At 39.7% G+C, this 18,446-nt stretch overlaps 1 protein-coding gene across 1 annotated transcript in view; it reads left to right on the top strand.

Moving 5' to 3' along the window:
* The window catches only part of DCBLD1 (discoidin, CUB and LCCL domain containing 1), a 64,951-nt gene extending 50,846 nt beyond the window's left edge, over positions 1-14,105 (top strand). Inside the window, exons 7-15 of the mRNA XM_011364761.2 lie at positions 3,740-3,780; positions 4,752-4,967; positions 5,325-5,446; positions 5,721-5,868; positions 5,964-6,071; positions 8,294-8,381; positions 8,610-8,659; positions 9,542-9,661; positions 12,085-14,105. Coding sequence (XP_011363063.1) covers positions 3,740-3,780; positions 4,752-4,967; positions 5,325-5,446; positions 5,721-5,868; positions 5,964-6,071; positions 8,294-8,381; positions 8,610-8,659; positions 9,542-9,661; positions 12,085-12,608 — 1,417 coding nt within the window. The 3' untranslated portion in view covers positions 12,609-14,105. The remainder of the gene's footprint in view (positions 1-3,739; positions 3,781-4,751; positions 4,968-5,324; positions 5,447-5,720; positions 5,869-5,963; positions 6,072-8,293; positions 8,382-8,609; positions 8,660-9,541; positions 9,662-12,084) is intronic.
* The last annotated feature ends 4,341 nt before the right edge of the window (positions 14,106-18,446 follow it).

Below are 18,446 nucleotides of genomic sequence, written 5' to 3'. Positions count from 1 at the left end.
AAGGAGACGAGCCTCGGGTTTAATGGAAGGCATGAAGGAGGCGAGCCTTGGGTTTGACGGAAGGCAGACCCAAGCCTTAGGGGGACATAGAGGTAGAGTCAAGACCCAGGAAAGGACACTAGAGAGTTGTGGTGGCCCCTGTTAGCACACCATGCTTATGTTCAGCGGGCTGGCTGGTAGATGGCTAAGGAGAAAAGGCAGGGCTCCCACTGGCAATTCTGGGTTTAGGGTTATAGGTGGGGCTATCTGGAGAGGTTGTTCCAGTCCAGCCCTTTCACAAGCATTGCAATCAATGCTCTGTAACCTATAAAAGGCCGTCATCCACTAAGGACAGGGCCCGTACTGCATGCTCAGATGGTCAGGCTCATATCTCTGCATTTGTGTTCTCTTCCTTCCATGACCTTCCCATTTACTTTCCCCTCTGGATAGGATTTTTTAGCTATAAGAGACCCCAAAGTATTCTTTCATATTACCTGAACATTCAAAGACAAATTAGTCCCATATTTTGCCAAAGGTTAAGATCTAAAAGATTGCACAGGATGCCTTTAGAAACTAAGATCCTTAATCAAATAAATAAAATTTATATCTGTATGTATGTGTATACACATATATTTAAACTATGATGCATTCAAATATATCTGTATGTATGTGTATACACATATATATACATACATATGTACTATATATATGAAAATTTATATATGTACACATATGTATTATATAAATATGCCCATACGCAAGTATGTGTATATATATATTCTTATTTATGTATTTTCCTCAAAGTCTTTAGAACATTAAACTTTATGTCCTGATTTATCGTAAAAGTGATTGCTTAAGCACAGGAAACTTTAAATGTCATCTTGACCTTGACTTTTGAGAATTTTTTTTTCAATATTTTTTGTGGTTTCTTCTGTTGATACTTGAGAATTTTTTTTTTCAATATTTTTTGTGGTTTCTTCTGTTGATACTATTTCAGGAAGGTGTCAGGCTGTGGCCTAGATTTGTTGGGTGCTACTATCTTCAAAAAGAAGGAAGAATTGGCCTTTGGCTTTAAATCTGTTTTTTTAGAATCTCTTGCCTATGTTTGTGTACATTTGCTTTTGTAGAAAAATAGGATACTAAAAAGGTTAACTTGTACTAGTTGGTTTTATTTTACCTTTGAAGAGTAATTAATTAAACCTATTTTTAAAAAGTAAACGTGTTCTCAGTTACGTCTGCTACATCAACTGGGCTTAATACATATGAAGTTGCTGTATATAATTTGAAATTAAAATTCGTTGCAAAAAAAAAAAAAGAGTTCGGAAATCTGACCCAGTAATGAATTAGAAAAAGTTTTTCCCATATACTTATTTGAACAAATTTCCCAGTTTTTGTGTTGGTGGGAGTAGATGGAAAGTCCAGAATTACATCAAGGTCCCTTCTTCCTCCTAGCTCTGTGATTTAGCATTGACTTTTTGTACTGAGCAGAGAAAAGTAAACTATAGGCTAATAAACACAATCTCTTTTACTCATTTAGAGTCCCAAATCTTCAGGGAGTGGTTGTTTTTATCTGTGCTGTTTTGCTGTTGGGGAACCACTGTACATGCGGTCACTGAACTTCTGTTCCCACACATGATTGTTTGGTGTTCAGGAAAAAACACAGAAGGAAGCACTGCAGCTGAGGAAGGAGTCCCTAAAGTAAATATCCAGGGTTCTTCTGGGGTTCATCCGGGGTCAGGTCACTTCCTGGATCTGAGGAGACCAGAATGGAATCAGGAAGAGGCGCTGACTTCACATAGAGGATGATGGCTCAAACCATTAGCTGAAAGGCTTTTCTTTCTGTTTACATCAGACTATTCTTAATTGCTTCTGTAGCCCTCTGGAAAGGCTGGTAGTTCCAGGAATCTGATTGAATTCATTCACCCTAATATGTGAATGCCTTAGGGCATTTTATTTTTTAAAAGAGGAGAGTTTACTTACCTATAGAATTCTCTAGGTGGTTGTATTCAATTAGTTCAGTGGAGTGAAATGGAAAAGCATATTCCAGCTGATAATGGAGGAAAACCAGGAAGCAAACTGTTAGAAGCTGGGCCTTCCCTGGCATCTTCTCTTTTTACCATATCCTTTTTACCATAACTTCTCTTTTTTAACAAAAATAAATAAATATTTTTATGTTTCCTGGCAGTGGGAGCAAGTTTAGGCTCTCAGGGTTGCAGCAGTCTTATTTGGACTTATTTGGGCCAAATTTCAAGTGGAGTACTTAGTGCAGGAATGTTAGAGAAAACGGAAAAATCAGTCAGAGAGGCTCTAAATAAATCTTAAGAAAAATTTAAATATAAATTATAATTATGTGCACTTTTCTTTAAAAGTTGGGAGAGGTGGGTCTTCTGAACTTAGGCAAATCTCATGACCCTAATGGGCCTGAGTTTTCTCACATGAAAAATGATTGGTGCCTGCATTTTGTTCAGTACAGAGATTATAAAAAGAACCTTTATGTAGAATACCCTGGCTTATGGAGTCTCTGCCTGATTGTGGACAGATGTGAAAGAAAAAATCCATTCCAGAGAGTTTGACTACCTGTTACTTCTAAAAAAAAAAACATTGATGGGAATGTACTTATACTCTTGTCCAACTATTTTTGGGTTCTCTGTGGATTTCACAGTTTGGCACCCTCTCTGTCCATTATTGTCATATGTAATTCAGACTTAAACATTTAAATTAATAAACTGGATTCCAGATTGTAAAATAATGGAACACACAGTGACATTTGCCTTTCTGTGTTTACTTCTGGTCTCTAATATAGCAAGTACTATGCACATATGATTAATCTTGAGAACTGAAAATTTTCTATTTATTCTATGTATTTATACACCATTAAGTTGATGAGGGATTTAAAGGAAGTTAAATACAATGTTGGGCCTTAGGAATATCTTCTCCACCAAAGGAGACAACTGCAGAACAAGGCTGATTTGATAACTTCTCCCATGAGATTAATACAGGCTGTAGAGCAGCAGGGCTCCAGAGGCCCGAGGATCGATGCTGATGGGAAGGAGGCCTGTCCTGCAGTGGTGAGATGCTTTGAGTTTTCTCCAGCTCCACCCTGTCATTCAGAAACAGGCTAGAGAGTTCTTGGCTGGGTGCGGGTGCTGGGTGCTGCAGGAGAAAGGAGTGTGATTGGAGAGAGAAACTGCGCTGAGGCTGTCTGGAGCAACGTGCTGGGGCAGGACCCCTCAGGGAAGGAGTAGGGAAGGCTGCACGGAAGGCAGCTAGCAAATGACATGCTGCGCCAAAAGTAACCAGGCTTCTTCATTTCTCTTAATGGTACTCCATAGTTGACAAAGCATAGGACACTTAAGGTGACTGCTGAAGCAAAGGAAGTATTCGGGGCAATGATTTCTGCCTCCAGCATCATGTGTTAATTAACTGGGATTTAAGGTTGTTCCTGGTACTGTATGTCTATACATTTCTTTCCAATACAATGTGGCGTGATGGAAACAACACAGGATTTTGATTTAAAAGCAGTGTCCCAGACTCCTCCTACCTGTATGAATTTAGGGAAGTTGCTTATCTTTGATGGGCCTGATTTTCTTGATCTACAAAATATCAGTGATGAAGATAACAAAAGTGGCCTTGTCGGGGTGCTATGAGGCTCGTGGGGGGTGTGAGCAGGCTCTGAGCCCTGTGCTATAGTGCTTTATCTATCGGTCATTAAGATCCAGTTAAGCAACTCACCTCCTCGTGTTTGTGTTTACTATTTCAGTGGTTCCCTGTCAGACAAGCGATTTCTGTTTACTTCCAATGGTAAGAATCATGCTTTCCTGAAGAATATGATAAAATCATCAGTGGTAGTTTATTCTTCCATACCCTTCCAATGATAAAGTTCTTTTTTTTCCTTTTTTTCCTCAGATCTCATAGCACCAAATACGCTGACTTAAAAAATACAAAAGAGAATAAACCCAGTTAACATTAAGCAGAAAATATTTCTCTTTATAATCTAAGCTCTCTCAGACTTTTGCCAAAAAGAATGAATATTTGAAATGACATTAAGATAAATTTCTTTATGTTAGGTTTTAACAGAAAAATCTTTTAAATAGTACAGTTTGATTTGTGGTTATCTTAAGTTACTGAAAATGAGTATATAAAATAAAGGCTTTTTATTCCCTCCATCATGGAATATATTTTGTGTAAATATTCTTCTTCCTCACACAAAGTAAGATATTTTAAGAAGAACAATATGAATATGTCTTCTTTGCCCAGGAAGAGGAGGGTGCCCTTTATTTACTCCCTCCACATTGCTTTGGACTTGGTATAGGAAGGTCCTAAAAGTGAGTATTGGATATAATTCACTAATGTTCAGAGTATTTGACCTACCTGCTCTTCAAAGGTACAGAGAATGGAGTCCCACTCTAATCAAGTGAGAAGAACCTCAGCATTTTAAACCTTTAAGACACATCGATTGCACTTTGTTGAAATCAGGATGGATTTAGGTTAGAAAGGGAAATTTACAGTGGGGTCAAAGAGATGTCACTTACAAGAGATAGGACTTTAGTGAGGTCCATTAAAAAAAGTGGCAACAATTTCAAGATATTGCAGTATAAATGAGTCAAATGGAAATCTGGGTCATTAAAAAACTAGTAATTAAACAGTTGATTTGTTATCGCAATGGAAGTAAATGGAAGTGAATGATTCTAGATGAGATGGGGTACTTTTATCTTTTTGCTTTCGTTTTGTTTTATATGGGAACTATTTCCTGCCCCCCTTTTTTATTCTAGGTTGCAGCAGATCCTTGAGTTTGGAATCTGACAAGCAAATCACAGCTTCTTCTTCTTGGCAGTGGGTCAGTGATATTGGAGAACAAGTTCTTTGGTCTCCTAGCCAAGCCCGACTTCAGGAACAAGGACCATCATGGGCTTCAGGAGACAGCAGCAAAAACCACAAACAACGAGAGTGGCTGGAGATAGATTTGGGAGAGAAAAAGAAAATAACAGGTACTGACACTAGTGCAATTTCACAAATACAAAATGACTTGTGGTTGAAAGTATTTTTCTTATGTACATAGATGTCTCTCTCTACCTCAAAGTACTTTGCGTCTTAATCTTCACATTGTCTCTGTGGGAAGAACCTGTATACAGGTCGTAAATATGGATGTGTGGATTAGAGATCTGATTTCTCAATGGCAAAACCTTTTTATGGCATATTATCAGTGTGAAAATACATCAGGTTTCTAAATGCGAATAAGGAAAGTTGGCCTATAAAATGACTTCAGATTCCAAATGAGGGGGGGGCGAAAGGAACCTGAAATACATATTTTAAAAACTAACCTATGAATAATGTCTTCTTATAAGGAATTAGGACGACAGGATCCACACAGTCAAATTTCAACTTTTATGTTAAGAGGTTTGTGATGAACTTCAAAAACAACTCTAAGTGGAGGACCTACAAAGGAATTGTGAATAATGAAGAAAAGGTAAGAGAAACTCTGGAGGAAAGAAATGAGTGGGAGAGCAGGCCTCCAAATGCTTTCATCAACCTGTTTCCAGAAAACATATTTGAAGCCTTTACCTGAGATAACTTGGCCTTTGTTTGCAAAGTCTTGCATCTTCAATATCATGAGTGTCTACAAAAATGCAACAGATATAGAATGCTGGGTTTGGTTTCATGTAACGAGGTATGGGTAGGTTGACAAAGACTTAAAAAAGGAACTAATAGAATCTTCAGTTAAAAGTTACCTATTTCTACAGGTGTTTCAGGGCAACTTTAATTTTAGGGATCCAGTGAGGAACAATTTCATCCCTCCCATCGTGGCCAGATATGTACGGGTTGTCCCCCAGATGTGGCACCAGAGGATAGCCTTGAAAGTGGAGCTCATCGGTTGCCAGATTACACAAGGTAGGATTCAGGGCAAGTCAGTGAACAGTTTGATTCCGGTCACATCCTTTGCCACATTGTTGTTACTAATGTGGTTTTTCCAACATCTCTCTCAGGTAATGATTCATTAGTATGGCGCAAAACAAGTCCAAATTCTGTTGGTTCAACTAAAAGAGAAGATGAAACAATCACAAAACTCATCCCCTCTGAAGAAGTGCCCACAGGTAGAGCAGTTATTGTTTTGTGATTTCCTCAGGGGTGTAACTGGTACTCCATTCAAAATTACAGTACCTTCAACAAAATTTTTTTCCTTTGTCATATAAACGTCTGGAAGCAGATAGTTCAGACATGTCTGCATATGTGTAAAATGATGTCCACAACTATTTATTGCAGTATTGCAAGTAGAAAAGAAGTGTTTGCCCTTTAAACACTAGGTAAACATTTTATGAGAAAATAATTGCATATCCATGCAATGGAATATTCTGCAGCCATGAAAAATAATGTGTTAGTAATATAGAAAGCTCTCTGATAAATTGACAAATAAGTACAGTATAGAACAGTTCATATAGAACTCTATTATGTGTGTAAAAAAAGGGTAAAAAAATTATTTATAAATATATATATATATTCATTCTAGCATTTCTGGGAGAATGTCAGGAAGTATAGTTTGGCTACCTGTGGAGGAAAAGCAAAAGTGGGAGATAGACATTGCATTCCAACGTTTAGATACTTTTTAAATTCTGAACATGTAAGGCTATGATCTGTTCAAGTAATGAACATTAAAAGTACATTTATTTTTTCAGAATATAAAATTATTTGCATAGTAATTTTACAAAATTTGGACAGATTAGAGAAATATAAATAAGAAAAAAATCAGCCATAAATCAGCATCCAGATAATCACCAAATTCTGTTGTATCTAATCAATTACATATATATTCACAACTTTGAGACAAAACAGTAGCATACCATATATTCTATTCTGTAGCATATATTTTTCACTTAACATTGTATTGTGAGCATTTTTCAATGTTACAAATATGTGAAAAACAATTATATCTTTATAGTATTTTTTCATATGGAAATACCATTATTTAGTTAACCATTCCCCTATTGTTCAATGTTTAAGTTGTTAAGTTTTTCCTAAATTTCCGCTCTTATAAATAACACTGCGGTTATTTATGTAAGTTCCTTTCTAAGTTCCTTTTCTCTTTCATGAACTATACGTTACCACTCCTGGTCGTCCCTTTATTTTCTTCCCAGGGTTCACAGATAAAGAAGGGCGAAGAACAAATATTTCTTTTTTAGTTTGTATAGTTTCTATAAGCTTGGGGCCTGCTGTAGTAGCTAGTAAAGTGGCCTCCTTTTTTAAAGCAGAAGGAGTTGTAGGAAGACATAGACTGGTGTTTCATGCTGCAGAGCGGAAATGCTGTTTGAGGTCACCAGGCTGCATTTTCTTTTTGTTCACAGCTCCAAAGCTCTGGAAAGGGGAAGCCCAGAGTCCCCAGTCCTCTGTTATTGCCAAGGTCCAAACACGCCCACCATCAGGGAGAACTGGTTGCTTGAGCGAAGCTTAAGAGCTGTGCACTATGCTGAAATCTGTTACCTGTCTGAATAGCTCCTGGCCAGTTGGGCCAGCTTTAAATCTTCCCCTTCAATTCTGACTTTTGGACTCTAAGATGGTCCAAGCAACAAGCTCAGAGTCAACATAAATCCCTGAGGAACACTGAAAACTATTTTTTGGAATGAAATCTTGCCATTTCCAACAACATAGTTGGACCTAGAGTGTATTATGCTAAGTGAAATAAGTCAGACAGAGAAAGACAAATACCATATGATTTCATTTGTATGTGGAATCTAAAAAAAATAAAAAATAAAAAAAATAAAGCAGAAACAGACTTGTAGATATAGAGTACATGTTGATGGTTGCCAGATGGGAGGGAGTTTGGGGGTGGCGGGGCGGCGGGGGATTAAGAAGTACAAATTGCCCATTATAAAAACAGTCACAGGGATATAAAGTACAGCATAGGGAATATGATCAATAGTATTATAATAACTCCATATGGTGTCATTTGGATACTAGATTTAGTGGAATGACCACTTCATAAATTATATAAATGTCTAATCTCTATGTTGTACACCTGAAACTAATATAATATTGTATGTCAGCTATAATTGAAACAAATGTTTTCATTGTTGAAAACAAACCAAAAAAATTTTAAAGAAAACTGCCTTGGGAGGGGGAGGGACAAATTTTATTCTGCTAAAGTTAGCCAGGATTTTGAATACTCTCATTTTGCATTCCAGTGTCAGTAATTGCCTACCTACCATGTATTTGTTTTCCCCATATATTAACCCACTGAAAACCTTTCAAATAAATGTTGCATTTTAGATCATGAAACGTGGTTGCAGGTCATTTCTGTTTTAATGTGCTTCCTCCCTCTTAGGAATAAACGTCACAATGATTGCTATTCCACTGGTGCTCCTCCTTGCCCTGCTCATTGCTGGAATGGGAATCTTTGCAGCCCTTAGAAAGTATGTGACTTTACACGTTTAAATTTCTTTTCTAATTACATAAACAATCAAAAACCAAAAAGGTTACTCTTCAAATATTCATGTGTAGAAATGCAGCATTACTTCTTCCAAGATAAAATGTTAACATATTTTCCAAACAAGCTGGTAGAGGTGGAGGTCTCAGGTATTATTTTAGAAACTGTACTTATTTAGAAACCTTTTCAGTAGCATTTTTTTTTGTTTCAATAGGAGGAAGAAGAACGGAAATCCTTATGGATCCGCTAAGGCTCAGAAAACAGGTTGGTTGAAAACTCTGTCTACAGTTTTATTCGGTCTTTGAGGAAGGGACAGGATCTGCTGATTAAAAGCATGATCAAGTCTGGAGCCCACACTTGTATGGTTAAAAAATAAGATCTATAGCTTTTAAGTTAGCAGATTTATAAGGAAGGAATATATTGTATCCAGTCTTTTTAATTCAGAGTTTTCAGAGTCACTTTACTTTTGCTTTTGTTCGGCATCACCCCATCGTTTATCAACATCTTTTTTTTTTTTGGAGGGGAGGCACTGGAATTTAGGCCACCGCATTGCCAAGGAAAAGTTATAAAAGCCCCTTCTGTGACTTGAACATTGTCCAGCACTCAGCATCTGCAGGCCTCCAGTATATTTTCCACTCTGGGAAAGTGAGGGAAGGACTAAACAGGGCTTGTATTCAGGTTTCAGAAAATCTTTAGGACACAGGACACCCAAGCAATGCACCAGCTGCAGTCCAGAGAGAAAGGGCAGCGAGGCAGGACCTCTGAGAATCTCAGGGACAACTTGGGACTCCACCTTCACAGCCAGCTGTGTTGACTCCTCTGGGTCATGAATACCAACCATCTCAGTGCAGACTAGAAGACTAAGCCCAGGTGGTCTAACATAGGGATAATCTGGGACCTGTGGGTACACAGATACATTTTAAAGGTACAGTGGAAAGGCACAATGGAAAGTACAATGTTTGCTGTTATAACAACCTCAGCTAGCTGTTTCTACCACACACATTTGAAGCACTGTGCCCGGGAATTTATCACAAGGTCAGCCTGCAAAAGGCAGCCTGACCTCTGGCTCATGGAGGAGGACACATCATGGAGTATGTGCATTACACTTCTGAGATACTACTTCGTTTTGTGTTATCTTTATTCCAGATTGTTGGAAGCAGATTAAATATCCTTTTGCCAGACAACAGTCAGCCGAGTTTACCATCAGCTATGATAATGAAAAGGAGATGACACAAAAGTTAGATCTCATCTCAAGTGCTATGGCGGGTAAGTGTTAAGCCTCTGTGACAGTGCCGTTAAGGAGGTGTTGCTTGTGAGAGAAGGAGACCAGGAGAGAAATAAGACTAAAATCCTTTTGTTTAGATAGGGTCCTATAGTCAGTAATGTGTGAAGTTTCTTTCTGCACTCTGCACAGAGTTACAAACTGACACAGATATTTCTCGAAAGCAGAGGCTTTTACTCCTGCAGGGGCTAAAATGACACCAAAGCAATGGCTCTGAAGTACCACTAAAATCTGGAAGCTCGTATTTGTTTTTGTTACTAAGGTTTCGTTTAAGGCTCTAGGAAAGATGAACTAGGGACTAGAAAGATGGATTAAGTACAGCTATTGCCTTTGAGGAAGAGGAGACAGGAGATGAAGAAATCTTTAGTGTTAGAATGGCCATCTATGTGGAAGGATCCACTTTTTGCTTTTTAAAAAAATTTCTAATCCATTAAGGACTGGTACTTTGTAAAATACAATACGAATTAGTAGTAATAATGAAGCTTTTTAAAAAGACATACAAAATACAAAGCTCCTTTTTAATTAGACTCGAGGGACTTAAAATTACTCTCTCAAATTGCTATAAGTTTCCAAACACTTCCTCTCAGTTTGTGTAATCTCTTTGTAGACCTGTCACAAACAGTTCTCAGATATGTAGGTGTCTACAGACTACACTGAGTAGCACTGCTCTAGCTTCTTGCTTCTCAAAGTGTGTTTTAAGGACCACCAGCAGCAGCAGCAGCAGCATTTGGGAGCTTGCTAGAAATGTGGGCTTTCAGGCCATGCCCCAGGCCTACTGAACCAGAAGTTCCTGGGTGTGCTTGTATATACCAGCTTCGGAGAGGTGTCAGTAGAAAGGTCGTCTGAGCCACTTCAGAGGCAAAGAGAACATCTCTTCAACTGAAATCCATCTTCTTGTTCCTTTCTCCCAACAATTCTAGTTCTATCTTGGGGGTGAAGCCAGAAGGCGAGAACCCCTTGTCTGTCCTTTTCTGCCTTTCATTCTCCTTCAGGTTCCAATGCAGCCTCTTCTTCCTCATGGCGTGGTCCTTCTTGGGCTCCTATATGTGCAAGGCCCAGGTCCTGCTCTTTTCCCCGTTCATCTGCAGTCTCCCCCTGCAAGCTGTCTCACCCACTCCAAAGCTCTCAGCAGAGTCCTTCCTTGCATATCTGTCCACTCTGCTGCTCATGCCCAGACTTCCTTCCTGGTCCCCAATAAATCAGTAATTCTCATCTGCTGGACATCTCTCCACCTGAAGTGTCACCAGTTCTTCAGGGGGTCCAAAATTGGACCCCTTGTTCCTAACCCCCCGACCTGTGCTCCGTGCACCCCTCTACTAAGTGGCTTCCCAGCTCTGCATCCCTGTCTTCCCAGCTCTGCATTCCTGTCTTCCAGGCTTAACCTGAGAAGGGTCTTTGGCGCCCCTCTTTCCTCATACCCTATGTATATCATTGGTAATAAATTCCTCTTGTTGCCAAAGTATGGCTTTTCTAAGGCTGCTTTCAGTTCCCTTTTCTGTTTCATTTCTCTTTGCTTCTTACTCCTTGTGTGTGTGTGTGTGTGTGTGTGTGTGTGTGTGTGTGTGGTTTTTTTTTTTATCTTTTCTTTTTCAGTCTACCCGCTAGAGTTACCTTTAACCGTGCCAGTCTCTTATTTAGAATCCTCAGTAGGTTTCTACAGAATTAAATCAAGCTTCCTTGCAACACACTCAGCGCTTCTCAAGATCTAGCATGTGGTTAACAGTGGACACTTGGGACCTGTGCTTGAATTCTCACTCCATTGGCTGCCAGCTGTGTGATTCTGGAAAATTTACTTTCTCTCTGCTTTATTTTTTCATTATGTAAAATGGAGTAATAGTTCCTAGCTCATAGCACTTTTTATTTTTTGGAGGATTTAATTAATTAATATCTTAATATCTTAGAATAGTGCCTGACATGGAATAACAACTACATAATTGTGAGGTTTAATCATCATCACCGTTATCATTAGTACCCAACCTACTATTTTGGTCTTTGAATTCTATTAAACTAGTCCACGTCTCTCATGCTGTGGCCACATCAAACTGTTTTCATGGTTTGTTTAATAGGTTGTTTAATCACTTTTTCGTCCACGCCCAAATTTTGGCATTTTAAGAGCCAGTATAAAAGCTCCATAAAGCATTTCCCCCCATGCCCCTAGATAGGGTTAAAGGTAATCTCTGCTTCTCTAGGTTCTTATGACCCTGGAGGCTTCCTAAAGCAGCATATGGTTGTGTACACCCCTGCGTTTGGCCTCTGTGTGCTTTACATCTTGGTGTCTCTGACCATGCCTGGTCCACATTAGGCACTCAGCAGAGTCGGTTGGGCAGAGTGCCCTCTACAAACAACTAGCTTACCCGTGTATCCATGTGCTGAACAAATTATGTGCCTTCTGCTCTTTTGATTTCAGATTACCAGCAGCCTCTCATGATTGGCACCGGAACTGTCACAAGGAAGGGTTCCACCTTCCGACCCATGGACTCCGAGGCGGACGAGGCAGGGGTGAGCGCCGAGGCCCCCAGCCACTATGACTGTCCTCTCCCCATGGGCCGCCACGAGTATGCGCTGCCCTTGACCAACGCAGAGCCCGAGTACGCCACGCCCATCGTGGAGCGGCACCTGGCCCGGGCGCACACCTTCTCTGCGCAGAGTGGCTACCGTGTGCCGGGGCCCCAGCTGGCACACAAACACTCCCTCTCTTCTGGCAGCTTCTCCCCAGCTGCAGCGGCAGCTGGCGCCACAAGTACGGGCTACCAAAGGCCGCAGAGCCCCGCGCCCGCCAACCCAGGCTACTCTCAGCCCAAAGCTGGGGGCTGCTCAACTGCAGAGCACGCAGAACCAGATTATCAGAAGCCCCAGATGAATGATGCTTACTCAGCCCCCAGAGACTGCCTGAAACCCCTCAACCAGACAGCTGTGACTGCTCTTTTGTGAACATAATGTGAAACAAACCTGCTGTGGTACTGAGCATCCTGCTGTGTGCGGCACTGGAAGAAGGGATGTGTGTGTGTGTGTGTGTGTGTGGTGTGTGTGTGAGAAATTTAATAGGATCCTCCGGTGGAGTCCTAGAGACCACCTCCCAAACTGTTTACAAAGATGTGCAGCTGGGCAAGAAGTCTGTTGAGTTTTGTTGGGCTAGAAAAATGAAAATTTTTAGATGGTATTTTCATTTTTCTGTGATATTGAGCTGCTTTGGTGTAAAATGTGCAATCTGTACAGTTATATTTAACAAGAATTAAAGTAACTTAAGTTTGCTTTTTCAGATTTTAGTTCTGCACAGAGGTTAAGTGGGAGAATGCAGCTATTGCAAAAACGTATATAAAAGTATGTTCACTGTTAAAATATATTTTATATGATACTATGTTAGCAGCAGGTCTGTTTAAACTTAATCTTGTTTTTGTGGCTCATTTTCTTTCCTTTGATAACTAGAACTAAAAGCATTGTTAACATTCTTCTGGAAGGAATGAAATTACTTGAAGCATGAAAAGCACACCAGGGTGGTTGTTAACAATTATGATTGCAGATTTAAAAACACAGAGAACCACCTCAGCAACTACCTGTTCTGTAGACTCCACTTCAGGTAGGATGTGCAGTGGCCAGTCAGGGCATTCATAGAGCAGGAGGGGACCACACTGCCCTCACCTGCAGGACCTGATCCCTGGGGAACTGGCCTCCATCACACTTTGCTTCTTCCTCACCTCAGACCTGGCCGATGCTGTATGGCTTTCACATGCAAATCCACCTTTTCAAGCTCTGCGAAGCCAAAAGCTGACTTATCAGTAACCCAAACTGCTCTTCCAACAAATTGAATGAAGGTGGCACAGCAATTACAGCCTGAATTACTGTATCAGATGCTTTTGTACCTCAGGCTAAAAATATTGCTGAGGTCAGATGCCCACACTTTTCATGACTTCCTTCAGAAATAGCACATTGTACTCTGAAACACAAAAAATATTATTTGAGCTGTGTTCTTACAAAACTGACCGAGGCCAAATCTACACAGAGCTTTTCTACTGAGATGGTTGGGAACTGAACTGATTTTGTAAGGAACACTTTTCTCTTCTAGTATATGTCTAAGTTCCAAGTTAGCCCAGACCTCAGCTATACCTCATGTTCAGTAGTCTTTATCTGAGTTTGCCTTGTGAGTTTGCTGTGGGGGATTTAACCTCTTTTGCCAAAGAGGAAAATATACATTTGTTTGTTTGTTTTAATAGAAAATGTGGACCAAAAAATTCTTTCACTAAAAAAATGTATTATAATCCTATTTGTATGACTGTGACTTTCTGTGAAATGTATAAATGTTAAAATAGTGAGGGTGCTGGAAGGTTGTGGTAGATTATCTGTGGGTTATTGTGGTGGATACACTGTTTACTTTGTGCTGTTTACATGGTTTTACATGCATACTAATATAATACACTATGCCAAATGAAAGTGCCTGCGCCTCTCATTGCTGTCTGCTTGCTGGCCTATTGAAGGCACTTGTAACTCGGGCACCGTGAAAGGGCAAGTGGTACAGCAAAAAGAGCACAGGCTTGGGGACAGATGTGTAGATTTGGCCTGGGGATATCAGGAGAAATAACTAGAAGTAGGGAGTCCTCTATAATTGGTTAAGAGTGCATATTTGGCTTTTTCTGGTTGATCCTAACTTGCAAATGGGCACAAAAATTAGGGAAGATAACAGTTATTAACTAAATTTTAGCAATTTGGGGTCAATCACTACAGGTATTATTGCTTGGCCTCCTGGATTATTACCAGAAATAGTGGTCTGACTTCTTATAGGTCTAATTTATAGGAGGCTGGCTGTCTGAGCTGGTTACTGTGGTTAATGTGTCGGTTTCTTATGTTTATTGCTATAGGTTGTGAATCAGAGTTCTGTTTTTATATATGGTCTGGCTGTTTTCCATTTGTATATTTAGTCTGTCATTGTATAACCCTGAGCCTCAGTTTCTTCATGTGTCAAAATGATGCCAATGCGCCTTCCTCCAAGGCTTACAGATAAGAATTAATTTGGACAGCATTTATCAAAGTGTTTGTTCTATAGTAGGCTTTTTTTTTTTTTCTCAGTGGGCTGTGCATAGCATTTTAACATTAAAATACTTGTCCATGAGAACAGGTCTTTAAAAAAATAGGTATCTTTACAATGGAGCTGTCTTCTTTGTCTATCACATTTCTTCCCCTGTACTCATGATCTAATCATGACTGAAAGGAGAGAACAGGACTTTGTTTTGAAACAGCACTTCCTCAGGGTGGCCTCACTGTGTACACCAGGGTGGGTGAGTGGAAAGGTCCGATAAACCTTACACAGCAGAGCCTAAAACTACAGGATAAGAGCAGAAAAATACTATGTCTTTCTTTTTCAGTGTTTTGCAGTGTTAGCATGTATGATAAAATGAGAATGAGATCATTCTAATTTTCTGGTTTCTTCTATGTTATCGAATCCTGTTGGTAAGCAAAGAGTGCATTCTGTCACATCTTACAATTGCGATGGAAGCACATCTGCTCTGACAAAACCACTGACTGCAGAGTCAGCTGAAACTTTGCTATGGGTTTTATTACTATTATTTAAACTTTCATTAGTATTTATAATCAGCCTAGAAAACATCTAGAAAGGATGTGAGAGATTGTTGTTTATTATACTTGCTTTGGATTCTTAGCAGAGAGTGAAATCACATTTATATTATAGGTGCAGCTATAGAAACTATGAATAATAGCCTTTCATAAACATATCACCATAAAGCCTTTCATAAACACATTAGTTCAGCAGTCCAGGTTGGCCTCACTAGTCTCAAAATGGTTGCCTTGCATTCATTCATGCACCTAATAGTTACAAAAGTTCTGAGAGCAACGTTCACCCGTACTACTTAAGTTGAGAGAGCTGCCTGGGCTCTGGCCTGGACCTGGGAACAGTTGAGTCCCACTAATGTGAAGCTAGGGTTGATTACGATCCTGCTAGTGGCCCCTGCCCCAAACACAGCCCATACAGTCACCCAGCGCTCTCCTCGAACCCATGCTGCCATGTTCGCTGCCCACTACAGGTCTCTCTCCCAGCCTCTCAATTCTGGGAATAAATTCCTCCAGACTCTTTAAAGACTTTTGCTCTGCTTTTGGTATTCTGCAATTTGACTACTGTGTTCAGATGTGAATTCGTTTGTATTCACATTACTCAGACTTGGGCTTCTTGAATTTTAGGATTCATTGTTATTAACTATGAGAAAGTCTCATCCCCCCTCCCTTTTTTCTAATACTACTGGTTCCTTTCTTGTCTTCTTTATTCACTCCTGGAATTCCTATTGGATACTCATTGTACTATCTCATTCTACCCCCCCATGTCTCTCAATGGCTCTTGTTTTCCATCTCTCTATCTTTCTGTTTTTCATTTTACGTAAATTCCTGAAAGACACATGGCACAGATTGCTTGGACAATAAACCATAACAGCTCAGTGCCTGTTTACTTGTTTGTCACCTGGGGAAAACAATACTACCCACCTACCTATGGCTATTGCGAAGATTAAATAAAGCTTTTAGAGCACTGTCTGTCCACATGAAGCACTGTGTAAGGTTACATATTATAACTCCAGTTCACTAATTCCCTCTTCTGCTATCTAATCTGCTTTTAATTTAGTCACCGAGACTTTAATTTCAATTTTTTTTTTAACTTCCAGAAGGTCTGCTGATTTTTTCAAAGTTGCCCTTTTCTATACTACTTCAGTATTTTCTTGAGTTTTGCTTCCTTCTTTGAATCATTTGAAACACTAATTTTATATTCTTTTAGATGGTCCTGTTTATCTTCATTTTATTTAGACTAAAAGACAAAGTTTGTACAATAAGGCTCTGAAAATGCTGTCCAACAGAACTTTGCAACAATGGAAATATTCTCTCAACTGCTCAATATGGTAGCCACGTGTGGCCAATGAGCACTTGAAATATGGCTGGAGTGACTGAGGAATAAATTTTTAATTTTATTGCATTTTAATCTATTTAAATAGCCACATGTAGCTACTGTATTGGAGAGGACAAATCCATGATCTGCACTCCACCCCAATCATTCTGTTACCTCTCTGACCTCACCTCCTACTTAGAACCACCTTGTGCACACCACTCCAGTCACATGGGCCTCCTGGCTGTCACTTGAATATGCCACGGACACAGGCATTTTGAAATGTTTGCACTTGCTGTTTTCTTCCTGGAAAGCTCTTCCCCTAGATGTCTGCATGGCTTGTTCCTTAACCTCCATCAAGTCTGCACTCAGACGTAACCTTCATGTCTCCCTTCGCCCGTCTCGAAATGGCAAATTTTTCCCCCAATGCATTTTCTACCTCCTTTCCTGCTTTTCCCTTTAACACTGATCACTGTTTAATGCAGCATGCATTTTTATTTATTTATTTTGCTTGTTATCCCACTGGACCATATTCCATGAGAGAAAGGATTTTTGTCTGCTTTGTTCCCTGCATATCCCCAGCAACTAGAACAGTGATCAATAAATATTTGCTCAATGAATGAATGGTCAGAAGTTCTTGAGATTCTGTCCTGTTTGTTGTTTCTACTGACTCTTGTTCACAATGGTTTGTGTCTGTGTGGCTTCAGATTTTTGATTGTGGGCCTTCCCTTAGCAAGGCATTTTCCTCCTTGTGAAAACCACATCATCACATCCTTTCCCAGTGGTTTTGCATTTATTTCTGTCAGGTACGCCAGGTAGGGGTGCCAGATAAAATCTAGGATATCCAGTTAAATTTGAATTTCAGATAGACAACAAGTAATTTTTAGTGTAAGTATGTTCTGTGCAATATCTGGGATGTATTTATACTAAAAAAACTATTTGTGCCCTTTATTTTTATTTGCAAAATCTGGCAACCCTAACACCAGGACTATTGCCAGCCCTGCACCAGGTTTTATTTTATCTTTGGACTGGTAGTTCCTAGACTCTGCTGAAAATTTAGACCCAAACCTGTGTGAGGCACAGGCCCCAGGCTTCAGGTTAAAATTTCTCAGGGGAGACTTCTCTTTTCATCTAGGGCCATTCATCCTTTGTTATCTGTCTTACTGAGCAGAATTTTTAAGGTTCGCCCTTTTACTGTTCTAACTCCCTACTATGCCTAACCCCAAATTTTGTCTCCTATCCCTTTATGGAGGTTAAATACCCAACATCTGGTAACAAACTCTCCCCCACTCCTAAAATGTCCAGTGCTTGTCACTCTCAGTTTCTTCTTTGATTCTGACACCTGGGTATACTTCTTTATTTCTTGACATTAGCTGGGCCTTTTAAAGAATTCTGATTTTATTTTACCTAACATTTCTAGAAATTTATAGACAGGTTTTCATCTTATCTAGTCTGCCATCTTTCCGGAGTGCTGTCTCCACAATAGGCAGGAGATAACGTATTTATTGTAAATAGCACAGGCTTTAGAACCATACAGAACCTGGGATTTAATATTTTTAACTACATGATTTCAAACACATCACTGACGTTAATTATGCAAGGAAGCCATTAGACTGAGGTGGCTCTAATGCCATGGCGGCCTGTATAAGCAACCCAAAATCTAACCCTGTAAGTGCCTTGAGGTTCCAAAATCAAAACACTAAGGATGACCAATCCACAAGTAGCCAACTAGGCTTTAAGCCATAGGCAATCAAATAATTTCCTTTCTTTGCTTCCACACTTCTAAGTCTTTCCCTTGGCTCCTTTGGTGATATGCCCCCAACCTCACCCAGTTTGAATCCATAAACGTGCAAATTAACTCTTAAAATTGTTAATATGCCTCTTTTTCTAAACCT

The sequence above is a fragment of the Pteropus vampyrus genome, unplaced genomic scaffold (genome assembly GCF_000151845.1).
Source record: "Pteropus vampyrus isolate Shadow unplaced genomic scaffold, Pvam_2.0 Scaffold101, whole genome shotgun sequence".
NCBI classification, from domain to species: Eukaryota; Metazoa; Chordata; class Mammalia; order Chiroptera; family Pteropodidae; genus Pteropus; species Pteropus vampyrus.
This window is presented reverse-complemented; position numbering and strand designations above follow the sequence as displayed.